Source organism: Mus caroli, unplaced genomic scaffold, assembly GCF_978045245.1.
Source record: "Mus caroli unplaced genomic scaffold, Mus_caroli_1 scaffold_4, whole genome shotgun sequence".
In the NCBI taxonomy this organism is placed as follows: Eukaryota; Metazoa; Chordata; class Mammalia; order Rodentia; family Muridae; genus Mus; species Mus caroli.
In genome coordinates, this window is record NW_028227259.1 from 40,732,530 (window position 1) to 40,760,314 (window position 27,785).

The following is a 27,785-nucleotide window of genomic DNA, read 5'->3' on the forward strand; positions in this document are numbered from 1 at the left end:
CACAGGCACTTACAAGGGACAAACGGAGAGACTCCGCAAAGATGCCCATCCCCTGCTTCTTACCCTGAGCCACTCACAGGTCGAGGGCAGAGACAAGAAACACCAGTAGATAGCCGCAGGGATTAGGGCACACAGATGAGAAGGACCCATGCAAGCTCGACCCCTGAGGGCCCACCCAAAAGTCTAGGGGTCGGGGACACAATCCTGGAGCAGCCACGCCCTCAGCAACCCTCTGAGCTAGCTCCCACGATTCCGTGTGTCCCCTGGTATCCCACCCCTCCCCACCAGTCCCGGAGCCGACGGGCGGCACCTGTTGCAGTCCCGCGTTTCCGGGGAGCCGGGGTGGGGTAGGCGGGCTGGGCGCGGGGGTGGGGTGCGGGTGGCACTGGCAGGGCAGAGGTGCAGCAGGGCTCGAGGCGCAGCGGCAGGGGCAACGGGTTGCAGGGACCTGAGCCGACTATCAAGAGCTCTGGGAGGGAGGCCAGCGGCTGGGACCTGACTGAGGGCAGGGAGTACTGGAGGAGAGCAGGATCTGAGGGCACTGGCAAGCCGGGCTGGTGCCCAGAGGGCGTGGGGGAAAGGACAGGAGCCAGGAGCAACGTGCGGGGAGGGAGCAGCCGCCCGGGGACCAGACTGGAAGATGCCTGGGGGCCTGGGCGCGCCCTCTTCTCCCGCAGCATCCTCAGGCTCCTCGCGTGCCGCGCCGTCGGGGATCGCGGCATGCCCTCCGCCCCCGCCTCCCCTAGCCCGAGGGTCTCCACAAGCTTCCGGTCCCCGGCGCGGCGCCAGCGTCCCGCAGAAGCTGGCGGAGACTCTGAGCAGCCAGTATGGACTGAACGTGTTCGTGGCGGGGCTGCTGTTCCTGCTGGCCTGGGCGGTGCACGCGACGGGCGTGGGCAAGAGCGACCTGCTGTGCGTTCTAACCGCGCTTATGCTGCTGCAGCTGCTCTGGATGCTGTGGTACGTGGGTCGCAGCTACATGCAGCGCCGCCTCATCCGCCCCAAGGACACGCACGCGGGTGCGCGCTGGCTCCGCGGTGAGTGCTACCCTCCACGCCTCTCCTTGAGAGCGAACTTTAGCTCTATACCTCATCTCTTTTCCCGCCCTCCTCTCGAGTTTCCCTTGTCTGCCTTAGGCTCTGCTCGAAGGTCTTCCTGCTTAACACTTTGTTATAATGTTTCAGGCTCGGGCTTGCAAGCCACTCTCTCCCTCTTGGCGCTCAAGGCTTCTATGATCTGGTCTCAGATAAACTCTTTTCTCAGCTCTCATCCTGGGCTGTAGGCTGTCAAAGACTCAGTTCCGGTCAGTATTAGCATATTCGGTTCCTTCTCTTGGAATGCTATTCCACCCTTCTCCCTGTCCTGCTTTCCATGGGCTAAGGCCTCCCTGAGACTGAAGCGTATCCTACGGCTCCATTCTGTGTTTCTGTTCACACTCCCACTCTTGCTGTGGCCTGGACTGCCTCTTCACCCCATTGGGGGGAGCCTGTGACGCTTCAAGCCACAGGAGCCTGGCTTGAAGGAGGTGCTGAGAGGATGAGGGGAATCCTGAGGTCATGGTCTTGAGGGATGACCTCACTGCATGCTAGAGGGGCTGCCCATATTGAAAACAGACCCAAATGGGCCAAAGGGGGCCGGAGACACGAGGGCAAAGGGAGAGGGCTGCGATCCAGGGCAAAGGGAGCAGCCGGGATCCAGGGCAAAGGTGCCTCCTCCCACTTTCTCATCTTAGACTGTAATTTCCCTCAGAGGCCGCCTCCCAATTTTTGCACACTTGACCTCAGGCATATTCCCTGCTTTTCTACGACCCCAGCTCCAGTCTGAGCCTCTGCAGAGGGGGACCTCAGGCTGGATTGGACTAGAGAGTGATTCAAGGGTGTGACCTCAGCGCCCTTCCATCAGAATTGCCCTTGCCTTGAGTAGAGACATTCAGAGATCAGTTTATCTTGCCTCCAAAAAAAACAAAAAACAAAAAAACAAACAAACAAAAAAAAAAAAACTGCATGACCACAAACTATCTGAATTCTTGAAAATGGAAGTTTGAGGGAGCTCGTGGGTTTGTGGATTATGAATGGCAGCTGGGGGGGGGGTCAACATCACATAGACAGGAGGTTACTCCAGGATGTTGACATTTTAACCCTTTCCCAAGAAGAAGCATCCTTTCCCCTCACTCACCTCCTCTCTCCTCCATCTCTTTCCCCTCCAGCCTCTCCCCTCCCTCCTGACTTCTGTCTCTTCTCTCCCCTCACTTCCTGTCTCTCTCCCTTACCATCCTTTTCCTTCTTTCTTGCTTCCTCCTTGTAGCTCTCTTTCCTCTTTTCCTCCTTCCTCTTCCCCCACTTCCTTTAAGCCTCCCTCCATTCTTCCCCCTCTTCGCTCTGACTGACCCTGTTATTTCCCAAGGTTGGGAAGCCCGAGGGAGAAGCAGGGAGAGAGAACAGGCTAAGGTTTCACTATGGACGCACTCCACATCTTTCGGACAGCCTGTAGAGATGAAGTAGGTTAGGCAGATGGAGAGCAGCACAGAGTAAACTGCAAACCCTCAGAAAATGGTACCCAGGAGGAGGGTGAGTGGGAGGGCTCATGGTATCCAGATGCTCAGAGAGTTCAGGGGAGTCCAGGACATCAAGGAACATTGAGTAGCCTAGGAACCTATAAAGGGCATAGTGGGGTGGGGTCCTGGGTGGTGTGGTACCACAGAGAATGAAGGAACTGGCATGGGCTCTCTGGGGTCCCAGGTGGCAGCTTGGAGAACAGCACGCACCCTTTGGAAGTGGCCCCATAGTAGTGTCCCTATTCCAACGAGACCCACATGCTTTGCAAAGTTGTTGGTCTGGAAGACACGGCTTGTACTCCCCACTTCCGTCTCCGTCACCTTTCTGAGCTCCAGCTCTTACAGGAGTTAGATAAGAATCACAGCTGCCTCACGGGGAGGAGCAGGAAGATGAGCATGAGCTGGCCCTTCCTGCAGAAAGTTTGGGAGCGAAAAGTGGCTTACCATTACCAAGGTGCCAAGAGGAAGTACCTTGGCCCCAGCACGGACTGAGGTTTCCTTTGGACTCTTAGCTGGACAGACTGGTTTGTAGCAGAGTCTCTGTCCTGTCTGTATGGGGAGCAGGTAGGGCAGTGCCCTGAGGCTCATGCTTTGGGATAGAGACCCCCACCCTGAAACTCCAGGCACTGAGGTTTTCTATGGGAAATTGTAGGGTTTGGTTTGATCTGCAAGGTACCTGTTTGGGCAGGAAATATTCCATTCTACTTCCTGTGAGGGATGAATTATTTTCTTTGCAAAAAAAACCCAAACAAACAAACAAACAAAAAAAAACCCCACTGATCCACTTAAATAACTGGTAACAGTGTTGCACTATGGGTCTAACTCCATCTTTGCTGATTTAGGGAGGAGTTTCTCTGGGAGGGATGACTGTAGCCTCAGAACCTGTGTCTGCCCCCTGAGTAGCCAGTGAAAAGCCTTCTTACCAGTTAATCACCACTTCCCGAATTTCTTCATTGCTAGCCTGCTCAGAATGGGGTGAGGCCAGAAGGGTTTTTTGCTTTGTTTTGTTTTGTTTTGGTTGTTGTTTTTCCCCCCTTGTCTTTTGTCTGTCTCAAGATCAGAAGTATTTTGAACACAAATTCTGGAACACTGGTGGTTATAAGCACACTTATTGTTTGGGAAGCTAGACTCATCACAGCCTGTCAGAGCCGATTTCGTGAATGGGGGATCACCCCTGAATTTACTCTACAATTCCGATTCTTCAGTTTCTGTTTTTAAACAAGGCACATCTAAACTTGAGTTTCTCCAGAGCTCTGTCCAGTGTGCTACCACAGGCCATCCGTGGAAATGGGCTTCATGGAGAGGCTAGCTTTATGTCACTGGAAACAACTCCATAGTGTGGGTGATGATGATGGTACAGCATCACAGTACAGGTGACAGTATGGGTGACATCCTGGCTCTCCACTCCCAACCCCCCTTCCTCTCTGTCTTTTGAGCAGGAGGGTCTTAGACCTCTGCCCTGGACAGTGGTGAAGGAAGCCTTGCTATGCGTGAACGTTTGCTGTGGCTATGTCAAACTGACTTTTTCTTAGGGGCCTAGGCCCATCCTGACTACTGCCTTGTGCTGCTGGTCTCTCAGTGTAGAGCTGCATCACCTGGCACGGCCTCATACAGAGTGGGCAGAGGTGGGCAAGAAGCGGGAAGACAATGAAGGTGGCAGACAACGATGGATGGAAGCATGGCTTCCATACACAGAGCTTCACTTTTCTGCCTCAGTTTTCTTACCTGTAAAATGGGGAATATGCTATTGTCTATCAAATCAAGTTGTCATGAGAATCAGGGACTTTATGCATATTAACTGCTTAGAGGCGCTTCTAAGGGAGAGAGGTAAGTACGTTATTACTGTGAGGCAAACGAGTCAGGAGTGTAGTGCACACGGTGGGAGCAGATGAGGAGTTTGGAAAGGATTGGATGCTTAGAGATTGACTCCCCAGAGAACCCAATGAGCCAAGCACCAGACCAAGGCTTCGTCCCAGCCTTCATGGGGACCCATCACAGGTCAAGGAAAAGGACAATCGAGATGGGTGCACCCAGCTAAGGTTGGGGGATGGGCACACAGGGAGAGCAATACCAGATCCCGAGACTCTTCCAGAAGCATGGTTATGTTTGGCTAACTCCATCCTCCCTCCTTCCTCTCCTCTACCCTCCCCTGCCTCACTTCATCTTCCTCCCCCCGCCCCGTCCTCCCCTGCCTTCTCCTCCCCCATCTTTCTGTTTTCTCTTCTACTCTCTTCCTTTCCTTTTTCTTTTGAAAAGGCAGGGCCTCATGTGCATCCCAGCTAGCCTCAGCTTTCCTATGTACTGAGGATGTCTTTGAACTCTTAATGCCCCTGCCTCTGCCTTCCGTGTGATTGCAGGCATGTACTCCCACACCTGGCTTATGCAGTGCTAGGAATCAGCAGCAGCACTCATTCATTTTCTTACAGCTGTAACCTAGATGGGGCGTGGGGGGGAGGAGGGTTAGCATTGTTTGGAAAGGAAGTAAAACCGTAGGAGTCTCATAGGTATTTGTAGGACAGTGGTCCCAGGGGCAGGAAAGGTTTGTTGAGTCCAGAAGACAGAAGGATGTGGCAGTCCCATGATAGGAAATGCTATGAGCCTTCATCTGTCAACTTCAGAGTAGTCCTGGGCTTTTAACACAGGAGTCTCATCTGGGAAACCGTTCCTGCCACCTTTAGGCTACTGCAACCCTTGTGCTGCTGTTCTCATGACACCTGGCCACCATCTGTCCGGCACCAATCCTGCAGGAGATTGTATTAGGCACTTACTGTTTGTCAGGCTGAACAGACTGTGAGTTCCTGAAGGTACAGGCACTTCCTGAATATGCTCTCCATGGTGTCCGGAGATCCTGCATTAATGTGTAATGAGGGCCAGATGGTATCTGTAGAATAACTGAATCAGTGGAGGCTATGTGTGATGGGTGGTTAATGGGTGGGTGGGTGGATGGATGGATAGATGGATGGGTATATTTATTTAGTGTGTGTAGGTGGGCGGGTGGATGGGCTGATGATTGTGGCAATGTATGAGTGAATGGACTGGTGGATGTACTTATAGGTGAATGGGTGTGGTGTGCATGTGTGTGTGTGTGTGTGTGTAAGTGGAAATGTATGAGTGGATGTATGGGTGAGTGTCTTAGTCAATGTTCTATTGCTATGAAGAGACACCTTGACTACAGCAACTTTTATAAAGGAAAACATTTAATTGGCTTATATTTCGGAGGTTTAGTCCATTTTCATGGTGGGAAGCATGGCAGCACATAGGCAGACATGGTGCTAGAGAGGTAGCTGAGAGTTCTACATCAGCAGGCAGCAGGAAGACAGAGTGACACACTGGGCCTGGTTTAAGCATTTGAAACCCCAAAGCTCACCCTCCCCCCATCCAGTAACACATTTCTTCCAACAAGGCCACTTCTACTTCAACAAGGTCACAGAAGTTCCACTACCTGGTGACCAAGCATTCAAGCACATGAGCCTATGGGAGCCATTCCTATTCAAGCCACCACAGTGAGTGAGTAGACAGAGGGTGGACCATGCTGGAAGCTCCAGAGAAGAAGATGAAGGGCTCTGGGAGGCATCCTGCACTTCAATAGAAGGACACACTTTCAAACCTAAGCCCTAAGGAAATCTCTGTGACGGATGACACGCTGTGAGGGGTTGTGAGCTTCCCAGCATCTGTGTCCAGGTAGCAAGCAGATGATGGCTGGTCATGATACCCTGGGGAGCGTCTTTCCAGGGAGTAGAGAGGTAGGCGAACTCTGGAGCTGTCCACCTGTTCAGTACTCTAGACTCCTAGAGGGGTGTTTGGTGCCAGCACCAGACAGGTGGCTGGGTATCTTAGATTATTGTCACGTAATGTAGCTAGTTGATTATCTTTTTGTTTTTTATAGTGGTGTGTGTGTGCGCCATAGCATGCATGTGGCAGTCGGCAGACAACTTGCAGAAGTTGGCTTTTCCTTTGTTTTATGGGTTCTGGGGAGTTCCTTCTATTACATGGGGTTTTCAGGCCTCATGGCAGGCGCTTTTACCTGCTGGGCCATCCAGTCCACCCTAGGGTGCTTGACACTCAACTTGGTTCCAACTCATTAAGTTTTCTTCTTCAGTGGGATGGAGAGAAGGTACCGATGGTAACAGCCTATCCATAGAACTTTCTGGGTATTCCAGGGGAATTCTATGGAATGACCCCGAGTCTTCTCAGTATACTGAGGCATTGTGGGAAACATTATAATCATTATCCTCATATTACAGATTGGGAAAGTGAGGTATAGAGGTTACATAAATGCCTAAGTTCTCAATCAATAAATGGCAGAAAACAAGACTTGAAGGTAGGCAGCCTCTTTGCCATGTTCCATTTTACTGCCTCTTCTGGCATCATGGATACTCTTCAATGTACTATAGACAGAAAAATTATATGCTGTGTTTTTAGGTGAGGCAAAGTTTTACACAGAGAGAAAATTGTGTGATTTGGTTCTTCTGTGACCCTATATATTTTGCCTTTATGTTCTGAAACACACACACACACACACACACACACACACACACACACACACACACACACACACACACTTTATGGTCCTGAAATTTTCTGCTCTCTTTTTAATTAGTTAGATGTAAAAGCGAATTGTTATTGTAATTGTCTGAGATAGGGTCTTACTATACAGACTTAGCTGTCCTGAAAGTAAGCCTGAAAGGCTGTATAGTAAGACCCTATCTCAAACAATTACAATAATAATATGTAGACCAGGCTGTCCTGAAACTCATGGAGATCCACCTGCCTCTGCCTTCCAAGTGCTAGGATTAAAGGTGTGCCCCACCACTGCCTGGCCAAACGTCCTATTACTGAGTTTCATACACTGTTACATTTTCTCATCCATTATGTCTTACCGTTTGTAATGGGAAGGATTCTTTGTTCTAAGTTCTGTGTGTTGTGTGTGACCTTCCCTTCCCACTCTCTGTGTTTCCTGCTTCCCCTTGCCCACCCCTAACCTCTCACTAACCACTTAGTCCTATAGAGAGCATATTCCCCCACTTCACTTTTAATTCCATCTTTCTGACCTTGCTTCCCAGTAGATGAGACAATCGGGATCATTTTCAGATGCCTTATGTTTTTCACGTCTGACTATTGTTGCCACGTAATTATGATTACAATTATATATTTTATTTTGCGTTATATCCTCATGCTTGCCTTTTAAATTACGATATTTTAAAAATTTACTCCTTGATAATTTCACACATGTACGCTATATTTCAGATTAGATCACCATCCAATCTCCTTTTAAAGGTTCTTATCACCCCTCCCCACCACAACCATCACAGTGAGGGCTGAGCCACCTGCACATGTACTTTGGGACACACATAGATTACAATGAAACTCAGACGGGAAGAGTCCTCAGACTGTATCAGGAGACGAGGGAATGGATGCTTGGGAGGAAGGGACATCTTCAAATAAGAGGGCCTGGGAGGGTTTCATGGCAGAACCAATGTCCTGTCAATCACAGAAACATTACATCACTTTCCCCAGAACAACCTCATCTCCCCAACTACGGAAATTGCTGGAGGTACTGAGGCCCCCACCTCAGACTGATCAAGCCAAAAACTGGTGTAGTGCCCAGCAACAGGACCTTCATCAGTTCTCTCTCCAGGGAGCTCTGATGTATGCTCAGGTTTATAAACCACTACTCTAGACGATCTTCATTCAGTAGGTAGGGAAACTGAGGCTAGGGTTAGGGAGATGACACATAGGAACACACACACCTGCCATGTGCCCAGGGTTCCATAGCCACCCAACCAGGCTGCCTTACTTTGTCCTGTTACTATTATTCCACACCCCCCCCCCCAGTCAGAAAGAACCTTTTTTTTGTCAACCAATCTGAAAGCATTGGTACTGAATCTCCATTCTTTTTTTTTAATTTAAATTTTTAAATTTAATTTAATTTTTAATTTATTTTTTACACTCCATATTCCATTCCCCATCCTGCCCCCCATTCACCCTCTGACTGCTCCACATTCCACACCTCCTCCCCACCCCACTCCATCTCCTCATGGATGCTTCCACCACCCACCCCACCTGACCTCTAAACTCCCTGGGGCCTCCAGTCTCTTCAGGGTTAGGTGCATCATCTCTGAATGAACAGAGGCCCCGCAGTCCTCTACTGTATGTATGTTGGAGGCCTCATATCAGGTGGTGTATGCTGTCTGTTTGGTGGTCCAGTGTTTGAGAGATCTCAGGGGTGCAGATTAATTGAGACTGCTGGTGCTCCTACAGGATTGCCCTTCTCCTCAACTTCTTTCATTCTTCCCTAATTCAACAACAGGGGTCAGCTGCTTCTGTTCATTGGTTGGGTGCAACTATCTGCATCTGAATCTTTCTTACAGAGGTTCTGATTTCCCTGGGGGATTGCCAGGACTAAGAAAACTGGACCTCTTGACCTCTCATCACTTCTGTAGGGCTCTGAGCTGCAGGAGTGAACAGGGCTGTTGCATTGCATTTCACCAGAGGCCTTGTAATTCGATCGATCCTGCCTGGCTCCACCTTCGTGTCTCAGTGCCCAGCACATGTGATCCGGTTTCCTCTGTGCGTGAGAGAGGATGTGTGAGTCATGCCACGGGTGCCAGGAGGGCCTAGGAGCTCAGACACTGCTCACGGATGCTTTTCTTGCTCATATTTGCATTTTCCCAGTAACCTCCAAACATGTTTTGTAATTCCTGGACAGACTCCTCTATATGCATGTTTTTGTTTGTTTCTCTTTTTCAGTCAAAATCACCGATATGAAGAAACAACTGCTTAACTCTTTACCTTACCAGGCAAGGCCTTTTCTGATTGCTCCTACAGACACTCTTCCTACTGAGTTTTAAGACACCAACTTTCTAGTTTACTTTTATTTATTTATGTGTGTGTGTGTGTGCATCTATACCTGTGCATACGAATTTGTGCATATGTAGATGCATGTATGTGGTCATCAGATGGCTGGTGCCTTCAGTGTCACTCCTCAGGTACCATCCCCTTTTGCTTGAGATAGGTCTCTCACTAGCCTACTATATCACCAAATAGGCAAGGCTAGCTGGCCAGCAAGCTCCAGGGGTCTAGCTATCTAAATCTCCCATCTCTCCATCTGTGGGATGCAGCCATGCTCAGTTTTTATGTGTCTACTGGAGAGCTGAAGTCAAGTCTTCAAGCTTTCCAGCACAGTGCTTCAAAACCGAGCCAACTACCCAGCCCGTGTTGTTTGTTTGTTGTTAGCATCTATCTTAGGAGCTGGAGAGATGGTTCAGTGGTTAGGAGTACTTGCTATTCTCACAGAGGATCAGGGTTAGTTCCCAGGACTCCACAACTCTCTGTATCCCCAGTTCCAGAGGATATGATGGCTTCTTCTGGTCTGAAGGCACTGAAAACATATGGTGCACATTCACACACCCAGAAACACACACACCCAGAAACACACACACTCAGAAACACACACACACACACACACACACACACACGATGATTAACTTAATCTTTAACAAAAATAGCACCTATCTTAGCAGCGGTGACTTGGTGTCTCTTGGTCTTGGCTTGCCTCTCCTTCATTTTTAGAGGTTTGGGGTGTCTTGTAGTTAGTATCTGTTTTTAATATTATCTTTGGAGAAATGTCTGTTCACGTTTGTTTGGATAATTTAATACTGCAGATGTCTTTGTATGCTCTAGATATTAAGGACTCTGTAGAGAGTGTCTTGGGGTTTTATTGCTGTGAAGAGACACCATGACCATGGCAACTTTTACAAAGGAAAACATTTAATGGGTTGGTTTACAGTTCAGAGGTTTGGTTCATTCTCATCATGGCAGGAAGCATGATGTCATACAGGTAGCCATGGCGCTAGAGACATAGCTGAGAGGTCTATATCTGGATTGGCAGGAAGAGAGAGTGACACTGGGCCAGGTTCGGGCTTTTGAAACCACAATGCCTGCTTCCAGTGACATACTTCCTCCAACGAGGCCACACGCACTCCGGCAATGCCACACCCACTCTAACAAGGCCATGCCTACTTTGCTAAGGCCACACCCACTCCAACAAGGCCATGCCCACTTTGCTAAGGTCACACCCACTCCAACAAGGCCACACCTCCCAACAGTGCCGTTCTCTGAGTCTATGGGGATCATTTTCATAACCACCACAAAAGTTATTTTTCAAATATTCTGTCCCAGTTTTGGAGCCTTCTTTCTTGGTTGAGAGTATTCATTTTGATGTAATTCATTGCCTGATTCAATCTCATAAAGCATTCTCTTATATTTTTTTCCTGATAGTTTTGTCTTTTTTAACTTTGATATTTGAGTGTTTGAATAGTTTTGAGTTCGTGCTTGCATACAGTATGAAGAAAGTCCTAGTTTCATTCTTTCACCTGTGGGCGTTGCATTTCTCACTGTTTGGTCTCGGTACGTACCTCACACCCACATGCTGTAAAACTTACATAGTTTGTTTGGGATGGCCCTGTGTGCACGCTAACACACATGTGTCTCTCCCATCCAGGAAGCATCACGTTGTTTGCGTTTATCACCGTCGTCCTGGGATGCTTGAAAGTCGCATACTTCATTGGATTCTCAGAGTGCTTGTCAGCCACCGAGGGAGTTTTCCCAGTCACCCATGCAGTGCATACCCTATTGCAGGTAAACTCCTGGTGCTTATTCATGCTGTCTCTGCTCCAGCTCAGGCAAGTGTGTCCTGAGGTGTGTAAAAGCCCACACCAACACATCGAGCTGGTGGGAGTCAGATTTAGCACGCATCTGTGGCTCTTGTCAGGAATAATGAGCTGGCCCTGTTACTTCTCTGGAACACTGGGACTCTTTTGTTTCACCTCTTGTGGGTTGGACCCTTGAGTTTCTTGTTTTTAGCATGGACGACAGAACTCCACTTCACTAAGAAGTAAGGATTTGATAGATGGCCTTTAAATGCATAGTTCACAGGCCGAAAACACTTGCGTTTTAGGTCGGGACTCTACCAACTGTGCAACATCTCGCAGTCAGGGATAGAAAGACAAACATACTCCTGACTGCAGAGACTTTTAGACCCTGGTGCAGCATCTGATCTCAGCGGGGCTCTCTAGTGGCTGTGAGTCACCTGATAAGGAAAGGCATGGCCAGAGTCTGTATAGCATTTACGATACACAAAATGTTTTCATGTATTGAGTTTATGTCCCCCCAGCTGGTGGCACTACTTTTGGAGTCCATGGAATTGTTAGAAGGTAGGCCTTGGCAGGTAGAAGTAGGTCACTGGGCTGGAGTTTTGATGGCTACAAGCACAGCCACTGGGTCTGGCCTTGTTCCAGTCTCTTTCTCTGCTTCCTGGTCTGACATGATGCGACAAGCCTCTGTCATACACTCCTGCCACCGTGAAGTCTGCCAGGTAGGACAGAGACCTCATGAAACTGAGCCAGCACAAGCCCTCCTCCTTTAAGCAGTTTCTATCAGGAACTGTGGTTCAGTCGATGCTAAGTAACAAATACAGTGTCCATTGATAGATGAATGGATGATGAAAGATGCTAGGTACCCGCAATGGAACAGTGGTCAGCCACGGCACTAGTGGAACACCACCACAGGCAGTGACACACTGGAATGGGAGGATGGTTACACTGAATGAAATGAGTCCACGATGGAGACAGACCTCATGTAACTCAGATTGGCCAGGAAGCCATTGAGCTCCTGATCTTTCTGCTTCCACCTCAGAAGTTCTGGGATTCCAGGCCTGCAGGTTAATACTTTGTTTTACAGAGCGCTGGAGATTGGACACAAAGCCTCTTGCATGTTAGGCTGGGACTCTACCAACTGTACTACATCCCACAGTCAGGCATAGAACGACAAACAACTATGTTGTCACTCATATATGGATAGGAAGAGGCTGGCCATGTGGAAGTGTGGAGAGCACTAGTGACTGGCAGAGCCTGGGAAGGCTGTGGATGTGTGAGGACCTGTGAGGGGGTAGCTGCTAGGTACGGAGGTAGCTGCACAGGAGCAATAACTTCTAATATTCTGCAGCATAGGAGAGGGGGCAACTATGGATGGCAGAAATTAACGGACTATTTCCAAGTATGTTCTCAACATAAACAAATGGGCCAGCAAAGTGGCTCATCCATTGAAGGTACTTATGTACACGACTGGAGACCTGAGTCACAGCCCTGGAACCCACAAAAGATAGAAGGAGAGAATAATTTTCACAAAGTTTTCCCTTGACACCCCTCCCCCCCCCCACAGACACGCACATACACAGAAACAGATAGACAGACAGACACAGAGAGGGAGACAGAGAGTGATATAGAGAAACACACACACACACAGACAGAGAGCCAGAGACAGACACACAGATACACAGATAGAAACAGATACAGATACAGATACAGAGAGACACACAGAGAGAAAGACAGAGAAACAGAGACAGAGACATAGAGAGAGACATAGAGACAGAGACACAGGGATACAAAGAGAGACACAGAGAGATGGAGAGACAGAGACAGACACACAAACAAATAGAAGCAGAGTCACAGAGAGACAAAGCACACATAGATAGACAGACAGACAGAGACACAGAGAGACAGAAAGAGAGAGAAACACACATGCAGAGACACACACACAGAGAAAGGCAGAGAGAGAGAGAGAGAGAGAGAGAGAGAGAGAGAGAGAGAGAGAGAGAGAGAGAGAGACCTTATGTGCTTTCCCACTGTACAAGTGGGAAGTGCACTGCACAGCACAGCTATGGACAGTTAGTGTGTTAATCAATAACAAACATATTTTAACATAGGAACAGATTCTAGATCATCAATCTTTTACTCTTTCTCTGCTTCGCCTATTTAAGGCATATAGAATGTTTTCACATATGAATACATGGTTGGTGACTGTAGACTTGAAAATTGCTATAGCTGGTGCCTCAGTTTTCCTTCTTGGTCTTATTAGTGGTGAGAACACCTTTAAGGCAGTGTCAGCAAGCCTGCAGTAGACAACACAATATCCCAGCTGTCACCCTTATCTTGGCCATCAGCTCTCTAGACAACCGTCCCCCATGCTTGCCAGTTTGGGCTTTTTGCCTGCATCGTCCCACTCCTCCCTTGACTCAGTCTCTGTTCTACTGTGTATTCAAGGCTTCATTTTTAAGATTCCATATATGGTGGGCTCATGTGCTGTTTGTCTTCTTGTTCCCGGCATATCCTACTTAGCATAACATCCTACAGGTTTGTCCACGTAAGCCTCGTGGTTTTCTGAGGAAGTTCCTGTTCCCCACCTGTAGCAGACATCCCCAGTCAGATTTAACCTTCCATCTGCCTCAGATATGATTGCTAGACATTTTGGGGAACCCCATCAGGAATCCGACATGTGTTTCTGGCTAAATTAGGATCCCCTCTAGGGATTGTTAGTCTCATTAATCAAAGAAACTAGGAAAGTACCCAGAAGGAAACTTGTAGACAGTTTTATTAGAGTTTAAAAGAAAAACTACAAAGCCAGCAAGCTGCGGGGCTTGGCAGCTGCCGGGAAAAGGGAGATGGAGAGGAAGAGAGAAAACCATGCCTTTCGAGTTAGGTCAAATGACAGCCAGTGACAAGCAGCCGAGTAATTTAGAAAAATGGGTAAACTTAACCTAGCCCTGTTGGTTGTGGTTCTGTAGACCACACAGGGGACGGGGATTCTGGGAAGGAAAAGTATGTCATCATTTCATTACAGAAATAATTATTCCTCCCACATGTTAAGCATGGTGTAAATGGACACACCTTTCTGAAGGGTGGTCCCTTGGTCAGGCAATTATTGACAGACAAAGCTGGGTTCATGCCTAGTAATTGGAATGTTAGGTCTCCACCCAGGCTAGAGATTTTGTTCCCTTGCCTAGGAGGAAATTCTTTTCCTTAAAGAGTCTCAATAGAGCCCTGGCCTTTCAATACTACTGAAATAATAGTCTCAGTCATGTGTAGCCCTACAGCCACAGAGGGCATCTTCAATCAAATGCTGGCCTCCATCTGCTTCAGATAGCTTTGGACATAGTCCTTCCTCCACTGCAGAAATCCTGTGACCTAACTCTGTATGGCTTTGGTGCCCTGATCTGGGGGTGGAGTAGCAGAGACAAGGTCAGTGTGAGGTGGGATACTATGTCTGCAGGGCACTGTCCTAAGCTGGAGCCATGTGGTGGGTCATAGTCACAGGAGCAGGATATTGCGAGACAAGTGATCTTTCTATACGTGAGGCGAGAGAAAAGGTGTAGGCTGGGGGAAGCTGAGGTAGGCAGTGGTTCGGTCTGGAGTCATGGCCTTCGCTAAGATTTCTAAGCTCGGACGCTGGCCAGATTGGCTGGTGCTGACTGAGGTCATTAGTATGACCTTGGGTAAGTTCCTTACTCTTTCTGGGCCTTAAAGGAGCTCTCTGGGAAGAGGGAACAACCTTGGCACCTCTTCATGGCTTTGCTGTGGTGCCTGAAGATGCTGAGCAGAAATTGGACTTCACATAGGACTAGTGTGTAGGAAGTATTAGTGAAAGCCGAGAACCTCTCCTAAGAGGTTGGGCCCCATCTGCAGGGAAGTTATGAGCCACTGAGGGCTAGAGGCAGAGGAAGGGCCTAGACAGAAGCATATTTTCAAAATATTCACATTGGCGGGTAGAGATCTCTACTTTCCAAACTTAAGTCAATCAGTTGAGGGTTGTGTGTGGCCATTGGACACACACTTAGTGTGTGCTTTGTTACACAATGACTAAAGAAAACCAGATATTTTTTTATAATAAAAATCTACTCATGTTTAAATTGTGTTTAGAGCACAGAGCACAGTACTTAGAGTTCTGACTGTTTCGAGTGGATTATTCTATAGCCTAAGCATGGCTACTTTACCATCCCTACCATTCACCTCCAGAGCCTTCTCATCTTGTAACGGAAACTCTCTCCTCCTTGAACAATCTCCCACCCGCCACTCGCCACAACCACCACTCTACAGTCTGTCTCTGTGACATAGACTATAGCAGCAACATAGATAGACAGTCAGACAAGTGCAGACCTACCCCCTCTGCTCCCTTGGTGGCTGGTTTACATACTTCGTGTGACATCTCCAGGTTGGCTCCTGGTGTTGCGTGAAATAGAAATTTTCCTCTCTTTTGAAAGCCAGATCAAATACCACTAAGTGTGCACACACCACATTTGGTCCATCCATCCATCTGTCAGTGGCAAGTGGGTGGTTCCTGCCCTTGGCTGTTGGGAACACTGGTGCTATGAGCATAAACATGCCAGTGTGTGTGTGTATGCATGCATGCATGTTTGTGTATGTGCATGTGTGTGTGCATGCACACATGTGTATGTGCGTGTGTGTATGCGTGGTTAGGCATGTGCACACCCTTTAGGAGGCATCTGTCCTATTTCACTTTTCTGTTGATGCGAAAACATACTGACCCAAAGCAACTTGGCGGCAGGTCTTATTTGGCTTACAGGTTATAGTCCGCTCGAAGGAGAGCAGGGCAGGAACTCAAGGAAGGACCCTGGAGGCAGAGATCATGGAGGAACGCATCTTAGTAGCTTAGTCTCTCTAGCTTGCTTACTTTACAACTTACTTTATGTGCATGAGTGTTTTGTCTGCATGACTGTCTGTGTTCATGGAAGCCAGAAGAGGGTATTAGACCTCTGGAACTAGAGTTATAGGCAGTTGTGAGCTGCCATCTGGGTGCTGAGAATTAGGTCTTGTTCCTGTGGAAGAGCCACCAGTGCTCTTACTCACTCCCCTTTCCTGCAGCTACTGTTCTTCTATGGCTCAGGTGCACTTGCTTAGGGATGGCCCCGCCCACAGTGGGCTGGGATCTCCTATGTCAGTTAGCAGCTGTGAAAATGCTTCACAAACATGACCATGGGCCAATCTGTTGGAGGGGATTCCACAGTGGAGGTTCCACCTTCCAAGCAGCCCTGAGTTGTGTCAAGTTGATAGCTGATGCTAACTGCAATGGAGACCATGTATTTTGTGTTTTGAGGTAGATTTCTTATTGACCTAGGGCTTGGTAATTCAGCTAGATTATCTGCTCAGTGGGCCCTGGGGGGTCGGCTCTTAGGTGGGTCCTGGGGATTGAGCTCAGTGCAGCAAATGCTTTACTAATTGGACTCTCTCTGTGTAATATATTCCTTTTCTATTTTAACGTTCCTTGACCCAAATGTTCTGATATCTAAAAATCATATTTATTCTTTGACAATTTTTTCACTTGTATAACACACTCTGGTCACATTCACTTCCTCTTTGCCTGATCTTCCTCATGCTTGCACTAACATACTCCTCTCCTCCACCAAGCCCCCTCCTAGTCTCATGCCTTTTTTATTTTGGTTTGGTCATTGTTTTGTTTAACCAGGGCTACCCATGTGAACTCTGAAACCTGAAACACTCCTGGTCCCAGCATTCAGATCCACAGGGAGATAGGCTGTGCCCACATTTGTGCCTCTTCTGCATTGTTAGTGATGGCATGGCCAGGGGCCAGATAGCCTACCAGAAGTCAAAAGGAGCCCAGTCCAAACCAACCCTATTCTTCACTGAAAGCGCTCAGCCTTTGGTTCTGGACATTGGTGCAAAGTAGCTGTTCAATGGAAAATTATTGGATATAACCTGACAAATATGACTTAAAAAAAAAAAAAAACCAAACTAGTGAGTTTCATGACAGACAGACTGATGCCCATATGCCTATCCCAGTGCAGACATCTTCAATCAATTGCAGCACAGCTCTATCCACAGCAGCTATAGCCAGTCATTTCTCTCTACTTTTTCAGGAGACACCCTCAATCAAATACAGATCTCCAACCACAGCAGATGTTCTTTATTAAGTGCAGCACTCCTTCCTCCTGACTTGGGAGGCCCCGCCTTGCTTCTCACTGGATCACTATTCCCACTGTAGAACAGCTCTGCTGGGACGAGGAGAGCCATCCGCTTTTCCTCAGTTTTATAACTTCTCAAGTGTGCAAACAGAACAGCATTTCCCCCACTAACGTATTTCCCTTTATTTCCATCTAGGTGTATTTCCTCTGGGGCCATGCTAAGGATATCATCATGTCTTTCAAAACACTGGAAAGGTAAGAAAACTGTGATCAGTTGCTTTACCAGTTGGTTGGTGTTTGTTTAGATTGGATGTTGGAACAAACCAGACTCAAGACTGGCATCTGCCTGGGGCTATAAACTCTGAGTGCAGATTTCTGCTCTGTCCCCAAAGCAAAGCCCTTCCAGTACTTCAGTTCCTTTCCAGCCATCCCTGGAAGACAAGAATGGGTGGGAACTCTGCTGTCACCACCCACTTGTGGGTGGGAACTCTGCTGTCACCACCCACTTCCCTTTAGTGGCCCTCTGTTTGCTCAACTGTGAGGTGGGGAACAGGGTGGTGGTCTACCTCTGAGGATAACTGATACAAAGCGCACGACCCATGTTCATCGAGTGCCGAGCTTACCACCACTTCTCCCTGGTTATTATGTGGTCAAGGGAAGAATGTCAGAAGGAGGAGTGAACTCTCTAAGGGTAGGATAAACGTGGATGGATCAAGGAGTCAGCACTTGCTCTATGAAAAGATCCAGTACTGGTGTGCCCTTTCTATGGGCGAATCAACTCCTCCCTTCCAGCAGTTGAGATGACCACTGGCCTTGAGCAGATTGGTTGACATGTGACCACTGGGTAGAATGGCTTCCACAGGCTGCAAGCATAGAGATGGAGTCTATTAACAAGTACATCCTTTCTCTCTCCAGTCTGCACAGGGTCAGTGGCCTGGTGCTGTGGGATGGGTGGTGATGATACCGAGGTGTCCTTGGCTGCGTGAGAGGCACCATGGAGGTCTCATCCACCATGTGGTCCATGCAGTGGCTTTGGCAGTGATCTTTAACCCTGGTGTCAGGAAGGCCCACCTCCTGGGTAAGGTGGGCAGTGGCTGAAATGAGCTCACCTGGTTCCTTCAAGGGCAGGGGTAGTCACTGAGATCCAGGACTCCCAGAAACCATCACTGATAACTCTTGGGGCCGGCAAAGTTGGTGGAATGTTTTTTTTTCTAGCATTTGTGGTCCTGAGCTCAATCACTAGCACTGAATAAACCAGGCATGATGGCACTTGTCTGTAACCCAGACTCAGAAGTCTGATGTTGGAGAGTCAGGGGGTTAAGGGTCATTCTTGGCTATGTAGGGACACTGATCTTGAGATCAGCCCAGGCAAAGGCTTCCGTGACCATTATCACATCTGGCCTATACCCATTTCAGTGTGAAGGTATGCTTTCCTGTCTGCTAGAGTGTTGAGCAAGATGATAAACATTATGAATTTCTACCACCCTAAGATTTTAGATATCAACCTCTTTAGAAAGAGTAGAAGATGAGGTAGCCCCAAGCATGTACCCTGAATGAGGCTAGAGTTGAACCCAGGGTGCTCCTCTAGGAAGGTGTGGCTCCACCTGCTGACAGTCCCCACACTGCCATCCGGTCAGCTTCTTTCTCAGTAGCTTCCGGAAGGTTTCCTGCAGGTGGGGAAACGTAACTTTCAGGCTTCCACTCATCTCTTTCCCCAACACGCAGTTGAGAGGGACTGTGGTTCTTCATATATCTTCAGAAGCACAGACGGATACCAGAAGTGACTCCGAGATGCATTCTGTCACTGTGTACAGGCACTAAGTGAGGGGAAGGGCTCAGGCCTGGGACATGACACGTGTCTTTAGCTTGAAGGACTCCCCCCCAACCCCCCAAAGTGGCCTTAGAAGGCTATGGTTCTCAGGATGGTGCATGGCCAACCAGCATGACCTTTGGTGACCTCACACTGCTTCTGTGGCCTCAGCAGCTCAGGTTTGGGCAGTGCTGCATGGAACAGGGAGAGGGGAGACAGAAGAACAGCTGTGTGCACTGTAATAAAAGGAAAACCACCTGCCAGAGGGTAATGGCATTGTCTAGGCTAGATAGAGCAAGCTGGCTGTGAGCTGTAGCAACAAGGCAGGCACAGGGCTGGGCTGATAGACAGACATCCATGTTGACTGTTATTTCTGCTTTAGTTCTAGCTGTTGGGAGGCTATCAAGGGTGACCATATTGCATACAAAGGCATTGCCTGCTCTGGCTCTCGAGGCCTGGGTTCAGATTGGGTGGACAATCAGGGTCTGAGAGGTAGGAAGGGCCTGGGCCATGGATACTCATGTTTTCCTGTAAGTAAATCATGGATAAATTGGTCTCTAAGCTGGATAGACAAGCACACAGGGCTACCCCTGGGTAAGACAGGGGTACCCACAACAGCCTCGAGTCTCTCCTTCCCAGTCTACCGAGGATGCCCCCCTAGATAGCCAGGCTGCTTGAGCCTATAGACTGTCCAGAACCTACCTGGGTGGATACAACTTCAACCTGCAGCCACATTGGGGTGCAGGGAATTCACAGCGGGCAGGAATCGCATGGAGACCACGTGTCCTTCCAGTCTCTTCTGTTCCCTAGAGTCCAGTATCTACCTTGCATGTGCCCCTCCTCCTGATGAGGTGCTGTGGTTTAGAGGTGATGGCAAGCAAGACTCTGGACAAAGATTCTTCCCATCCCTCCAGTGTGGCTCTGGACTCTCTGTGTGACAGTGGGGGAATTCCTGTGCCTAGCTGGGACTCCAGAAGCTCACAGTGTCACTTGGATGCTCTTCTGTGTTACACTCTGCCACCCTCCATGGGTTGGAGCTTCATCCAATGCTGACTGGCTCATGATCACAAGATGGCGGACACAGCCTCAGCCTTCATGTCCATGCTTACAACTGTTAAAGGCGATAATGCTGAAAGGAGCAGCGATCCACAAACCGGCTTTTACAGTCTTATATCTATTACCATCATTCTTACATCATCAACTAAGCAAAAGCATTTCAGTAATTCACCAGACGTTACACATTATGTGCCTCTAGAAAGAATGGCCAAGGCTAGCTCCAAAAGAAGCCATGAGCCAGCTTGTGTGGATTGTTTTAGTGTCTTTACAGACAGATGGGAAAGCAGAGGGAATAGTTAGCGATTTCTGGGTCGGTCAGCCAACAGTGAGGGCATCCTGCTGTCCACAGTCCCGACTGTTCTGTCTTCTTCATCGTTCCCTCTTTGTGTCCCCTTCAGAGAAGGAGGGGGCTCTGGGCATGGCTGCTTGCTTTTAATAAAATTTCCTCCCTGCATCCCTGCTCCCAAGATGCAGTGTCTTTGACATCCCACAGATAATGAGTTGAAGACGGGCAAATTCAAGGTCAAGGCAGAATGCTAAGATGCTATGACTCTCAGCCACAGCCACCTGGACCAATGGCCGAAGGAAGAGGAGCTTGTGTATGTGTGTTCTCCCACACTCGTGAGACATCTCTGTCTTACCCTCGGGCTTCACACTTTCCCAGGGCCATTCAAGGAAACCGTGTCTGGTCTTTGTGCTTTTTCAGGTTTGGGGTGATCCATTCGGTGTTCACGAACCTCCTACTGTGGGCCAACAGCGTCCTGAATGAGTCAAAGCACCAGCTGAATGAGCACAAGGAACGGCTGATCACTTTGGGCTTCGGCAACATCACCATCGGTGAGGAAGCCCTCCCCCTGCTGGCCCCAGGTCCCCAGGGTGCCACCTGAGTGGATAGTCTGTTCTGTGGACTGTTTCTCTAGCTCCACAGGCCTTCCTTCTGCCTTGCCAAGGGAGTAATTATAGGCTTCACCTGGCTTGGGCATGTGGCAGCCCAGAGTTATCATTTGGGTGTCTTGTCTCTCACAGCCCATTGGCTGGAGACCTCTGTGCCTATTTTCCACTGTGGAAGATTGGCGGTTTTCTCTGTTTGCGTTTTAACTAGGCCCTTTTCAGCAACTCTTTCTTCTGAGAGGTTGGTCTGAGAGCTCCAGGGAGTTCTCACCCAGCCTGTGTGCACGTGAAAGGTTTTAGCTGACTGCATTTGGCTCATTACTTAAGCTCGCTCACCTTTATCTGCCTTTGCTCTGCTGAGGAGACAGCCTGGGGGCAGGGTTAATCCTCACATCTTCCCCTGGAGTTCTTGAGCATGTATGACGTCACCACATCTGCCTGAGAACACCTGGACTGGAAAGGCAGAGTGCAGCCCAGTGCACTGGGAAGTGGGGGACTTAAGTTTGTCTCTGGTTCTCATCAGTGCTAGCTGTGTGGCCTTAGGGGGTTATTCAACCTCTCTTTGTAAAGAGAGAAGACTTGAGAATCCCGTGCTTCCCAAGAGTCTTCTGACTTAGCCTTCTGTAAGTGGGGCTGGGCAGACACATGGCTACACGAGTCACTCCTATAGCCCTCTGGTGGGGGTGGCACTCTCACTCTGTCTTTGGCCTCAGTCCCTCTTTGGTAATGCATCTGGGGAGGAGTGACAGTTTCATAATAGAAGCAAACTTTTATTAGGCACTTCCTGGCTTTTATTAGGCACTTGTTGACTACCTGGCAGGACTTTAGGCATTTTACAAGGCTCATTAATTCTGATGTGGTCTCACTCTGATGTGGGCAGTATTTACTATTAGTGGGTAGAGGCACCGAGTCACTGAAAAGTGATGTGTCTGAGGTCACAGGCAGAGAGATCGAAAGTTGTCGGCCATCTCATGTCATGTTAGTGGCGTTTAGGTGACAGCCTTTTCCAATCAGAAGGGGCATTTTCCACGGAGTTCTGAAAGCCACAGTCTAAACACACACACACACACACACACACACACACACACACGCGCACACGCACACGCACACGCACGCACACACACGCTACATTCACAGAGAAAATTAGCACAGGGAAGTAAAATCTGCTACCCTTCTGGTTCATATACTGGGGGATCTTTCCCCTGTTTATGGACCAGCCTATCACTGGCACCCCTCTCTCCTACACAGGTGGTGTCATAGTCTCAACCCTCTGTAGTATAGCCTGCTTTTGAAGTTGAGTGGTAGCTCTGAACCATCTTTATGTGGTGACCTGGAAATCTCCTAATCTTTATAAAAGTGTCCTTATATGCTAACATATGGATAGAACGTGGCTGATGCTATTCAGGAGTGAGTCTTAGCTTCTTTGTCTATGAAGCCATGGCGTTAAACATGATGTTACACACGACTCCTGTGTAGTTTGGGTCTAGCTGAGAGGTCCAGGCTGTTGGGCTTGTTAGTCTCCTTGTTGCCTGTGCTGATGGCTGTCTTCTGTGCTCTTCCCACTGCCCTAGTTTTGGATGACCACACACCACAGTGTAACTGCACACCACCCGCCCTCTGCTCTGCCCTCTCCCATGGGATTTACTATCTGTACCCCTTCAATATTGAGTACCAGATCCTGGCCTCGACCATGCTCTACGTGCTGTGGAAGAACATCGGGCGCAGAGTGGACAGCTCCCAGCACCAGAAGATGCAGTGCAGATTCGACGGGGTCCTGGTGGGCTCGGTACTGGGCCTGACAGTGCTGGCTGCCACCATCGCCGTGGTTGTGGTGTACATGATCCACATCGGGCGCTCCAAATCCAAGAGCGAGTCGGCTCTCATCATGTTCTATTTGTACGCTATCACGGTGCTGCTGCTTATGGGGGCCGCGGGGCTAGTCGGAAGCTGGATTTACAGGGTGGATGAGAAGTCTCTGGATGAGTCAAAGAATCCGGCGCGCAAGCTGGATGTCGACCTGTTGGTGGCCACCGCCTCCGGCTCCTGGCTCCTCTCCTGGGGCTCCATTCTGGCCATTGCCTGTGCTGAGACTCGCCCACCGTACACCTGGTACAACCTGCCCTACTCAGTCTTGGTGATCGTGGAGAAGTATGTCCAGAACATTTTCATCATCGAGTCCGTGCACCTCGAGCCTGAGGGGGTCCCTGAGGATGTGCGCACTCTGCGTGTGGTCACCGTCTGCAGCGGCGGCGAGGCTGCCGCACTGGCTGCATCCACTCTTGGGAGCCAGGGGATGGCCCAGGATGGGTCACCTGCTGTCAATGGGAATCTGTGTCTGCAGCAGAGGTGTGGGAAAGAGGACCAGGAGTCTGGCTGGGAAGGTGCTACGGGGACAACCCGATGTCTGGACTTCCTTCAGGGCGGCATGAAGAGGAGGCTTCTCAGAAACATCACGGCCTTTCTGTTCCTTTGCAACATCTCGGTAATCTTCATCAAGCTGTTATTATTCTCTGTCTGTCTGTCTGTCTGTCTGTCTGTCTGTCTCTGTGTATGTGTGTTTATGTACAAGTGTGTGAAAGCCAGAAGTTGATGTTGAGATGTCTTCTTCAATCTGTTCACTACCCTATTTTTGTGAGCCAGCATCTCTCATTGAATCCTGTGCTAATCAGCTGCTTGGACCAGTTGGCTCTTGAGCCCCAGGGGTCCTCTGTCTCCAGAGATTCTGGGGTTATATACACATGCTTCCCAGCCAGGCTTTCCACGTGGTCCTCGTGCTTGCCCAGTGGGCACTCTCTGGTTGACAGTCACCCCAGTCCTCAGTATTTTAAACCCACCAGTCTTGTCCTTCCCTTTCCCTCCACAAAGCATGGAGACTGTGATACAAATAAGAAATTCCCCCATTCCTGGCAATTGAGTGGAAATGGATCACTTGGGTAGAGTGAAAAAAGGAAGGCCAGCAGGGGGATAGCCTGGCTGGGTGCAAGTGGAGACTCACAGAAGGACTGGGGCGTCTCCCTGTGGATTGAGTGGTGGAAAGATGTGGGAGAGGCCGAGGGAAGACACAGGTGATGCTTGGAGCTCGGGGTGAGCATGTGGGAGGAAGGCAATGCTGGTAAGGGGGGAAATGGGAAAGGCAGGGTAAGTTGAGATGTGCGCCACTTGAGTGGTCAGTGGGAAATATGTGCAGGGCTCCAGAGTGGGACAGGTTAGGTGGAAGTCAAAGGTGGTGACAGCTCTAGAGGGCATATACAGGAAGAAGAGACCGACTCATAAAGAGTCTGAGCAAACAAAGAGCCAGAAGAGGGGCAGTGGTCAGAAAAGGTTTGAGATGGAAGGATGAAATCCTGTGAAGTCCAAGAAGCCAGAGAAAGAAGTGGGACAGGGAACACACCAGAGAGTTCTGAGTAGAGATGGAAATGGAGTCAGGGTGTATTAGTCACTTGCTGCTGGGTAACAACCCCAAACAGAGCGACCTGAAACCACGGGGATTTATCTTGTAGCTTCTCCACGGTCTGCTCATGATCCTAGCCTGACTGTAGGCTGTTGGCTGCAAGACATCCCTTTGGGATTTGTCTCCAGCCCCTTTGTGGGTTGCTGGGTGGAAAACAGGAGTTCCTTCTGGCTGCTGGCCTGAGACATACCTCCCTCCTTGCCTATGTAAGCTCTTCATAGGGCAGCTAAGCTAGAAGGTGCCGGCTCTAGCCCAGGAGGCAGCGAGATAGAAACCATGCGCTAAGTAGGAGAAAGGACCCAGGACCAGAGGGGGGGCGTCCAGGTATCCCAGAGTGGTCAGTAGGAAGGAAGGAAGGAGCTGAGAAGGAGGGGAGGGCAGTGTGTAGGATCTTTGAGTGGCAAGAGCATCTGTCCATTGTTTTAAGTTTTGTTGACTTCCTTTGCTGGTTGCTCTCATCAGCGCCCTCCAGGGAGAGTTGAGTTACAGATGGGAAAGCTGAGTTAATTCCTTGGCTGTTGAAATGGAGAGAAATGGATGAGTTTATCTGGGTCTGAGCGCAAAATGGTGGATGGAGAGAGTTCAGTGAAGACTTATAAATTTGCTGGTTCCCATGGAGATGAGGAACGGTGGTACAATCACCCCAGCCATTGTGACTCACAGTGGGTCAGCATCCACGGTGCCTGGAATTTGAGTGTGCACCTCTGGTGTCTTGAAAGCTTCTAACCACAGAGTCAGCCTTTCCACACTGGGACAACAGCTCTGGAGAGGAAGGGGTGGTTTGGCCTCACGTTTTAGAAGGTTTCAGTCCATGATTGGCTGGCTCTGTTGCTTACAGGTCTGTGACAGAATATCGTGGTGGGAGTACAGAGAAGAGCAGCTTACTTTCCAAGTGCAAAGTGACAGAGATGCAGGTTTGGGGATGGGATATGTCCATCAGAGTGATCCCCAGTGACCTACCTACTTCTGTTTCTCACCATGTAATAGTCCATTCAGCTATGACTCTATCCTGGGTTAGCCCATTATGAAGCTAGTCTCCCCCATGATCTAGTTAACTTGCAGTAGTGTGTCAGCCAGGGACCAGGCCTTGAACACATGCACCGTGGAGACCTTGCCAGTGACGCTGTAGCATGATTTGTGGTGAAGTGGAGACGAAGGCTGCCTCTTCTCTTTCAGCTTTGGATCCCCCCTGCCTTTGGCTGCCGTCCCGAGTATGACAACGGATTGGAGGAAATTGTCTTTGGCTTTGAACCCTGGATAATTGTGGTCAACCTGGCCATGCCCTTTTCCATTTTCTACCGGATGCACGCAGCTGCTGCCCTCTTTGAGGTCTATTGTAAGATCTAGCCTGAGTCCTCATGAAAGGAGAAGGGACGGGGGAGCAAGGGGGTTCTGCAGCCACCTGCGAAGGGCGGAGATGAGCAAACACTGTCTGACAAAGGCGGGAAGGATGCCTTTTGTCCTGACTGTCTGGAGTTGCCCTCGACCTGGGGGAGAGCAAGCAGTTAAATCAACTGCACAAGATAGCTGGAGCCTGTCCTTAGCCAATTCCAATCAGATCCAAAATGAGTTGAGCTCTTTCTGGCTGAGACCCTGTGTTTTAGAAGAAGATGATCCAGGTTTGGATGAAAATGATGGTGTTTTTCATAACAAGCATTTCCTGTCTGTAATTTGTATGACTGTGTACAACTTTTTTTTCTGGCCATCTGTGTATCAATCCATTTACATTTATTTTCCTGCTCAGGGTTACTGGGTTTGGAAACAAATGCATTTTAGTTTGTAGTTTAATATTTGAGTTGGTTAAATTTTGGAGAAAAATTACTTTTGATCAACTACATGAGAGTCTGTTTCTAGACTTGTTCTACAAACACAAGACCTTCCCTAAAATTTTGGTCCATTTTTATTTGTGTTCATTTTGAAATATTAAAAGAAAATAAGCATTGATGTTCTCTTTTTTGCTATATCTATATCCAGTTCCTGACGTAGAAAATCTGAATATTTTTGGGAGGAGAGACAGGAAAAATGGCCCATGGTGCACTGCTAGCAGTTACTTTGAACACCATGGCGTAGCTTTCGGCTGTGATGACATGCAGACTTTTCTTTATTGTTGTACTTGTGTGATAACCTGACGTTTCTAATTTTCTCCTCACGCTTTCCTATTTGACAGTCTGATGACACCTTTCTCTACACTGTCATAAATCCCTGGCAAACATCGTTTTACTGCTGTCAGAATCTCAAACTAATGCACCACAGTTAACCTCCTTTGCCTTCTTTTGATTTTAGAAGGCTCACACTGTTGCTTCCCTAAGTGGCTCTGCAAAAGCCAAGCGTGTTTCTAAAACATTCCCCTTATTTAAAAACTGCATTTTAAAAGAGATGATTGGCCCTACCTATCCACTGATCCCACATCTGCATTCAGCCAATTTTGCATAGAAAATGCTTTGGGAGAATTGGGTCTGGGGGTTGGAGAGATGGCTTGCTGCCCTCAAAAAGGACCAGAGGTTGGTTTTTAGTCTGGCATCAGTTGGTTTACAACTGCCTGTAATTCTAGCTCCAGAAGATCTGATATTCTTCTCTGGTTTCCAGGGACACCGGCACTCACATGCAAGAGTGTGCTACCCCCATGAATAATAAAAAAAAATTAAAGCTTTCAAAAAGGAATTGCCTCTTACAAATTTTTTCTTGTCATTTCCCTATAAACAATATAATCTAGCAGTCATTTATGTAAAATTTACATTGTGTTGAGGTGTGTGTGTGTACCTGTTGTACCTGTGTGTGCTTTGAGACAGAGTCTTGTATCTTACCTAGGTTTTTCTCGAACTTGCTATCTATCCAAGGCCAACCATTGACTCCCGATCTTCTTATCCTTGCCTCCCTAGTGGCAGGAATACGGTCTTGTACTGCCATGCCTGGTTTCATGCAGTGGTGGGGAACTGAACCCTGGGCCTATGTGCCACCTGAATGAGTCACATTTCAGGCCCTTCTTAGGTATTTTAGATGACCTAGGGAGAATATGAAGGCCACAGAAGGAGATGTACATTCTATGTGTACATACATCACCCTGTTGCTAAGGGACTTGAGCATCCATGGGTTCTGGGATCCACATGGGTCCCTGGGGCCAGTTCCTTATGGATACTATGGGGCATTCATATATGTGACATCAGGAAGCCACACTCAAAGCTTATAAACATTTTAAAGTCTCCTAAGGAATACTGATACCAGAGTACGTATTTGTAGGTGATTTTTC

The 27,785-nt window shown here is 48.7% G+C and overlaps 1 protein-coding gene across 1 annotated transcript; it reads left to right on the top strand.

Annotated features, from left to right (window-relative positions):
- The first annotated feature begins 381 nt into the window (after positions 1-381).
- On the top strand, positions 382-26,480 carry Otop1 (otopetrin 1). The gene is made up of 6 exons (XM_021163861.2): positions 382-1,037; positions 11,058-11,194; positions 17,527-17,585; positions 20,903-21,033; positions 22,659-23,569; positions 25,715-26,480. Exons 1-6 carry the CDS (start codon positions 641-643, stop codon positions 25,883-25,885), a joined length of 1,806 nt encoding a protein of 601 aa, XP_021019520.1. The 5' UTR covers positions 382-640; the 3' UTR covers positions 25,886-26,480.
- Positions 26,481-27,785: the final 1,305 nt, after the last annotated feature.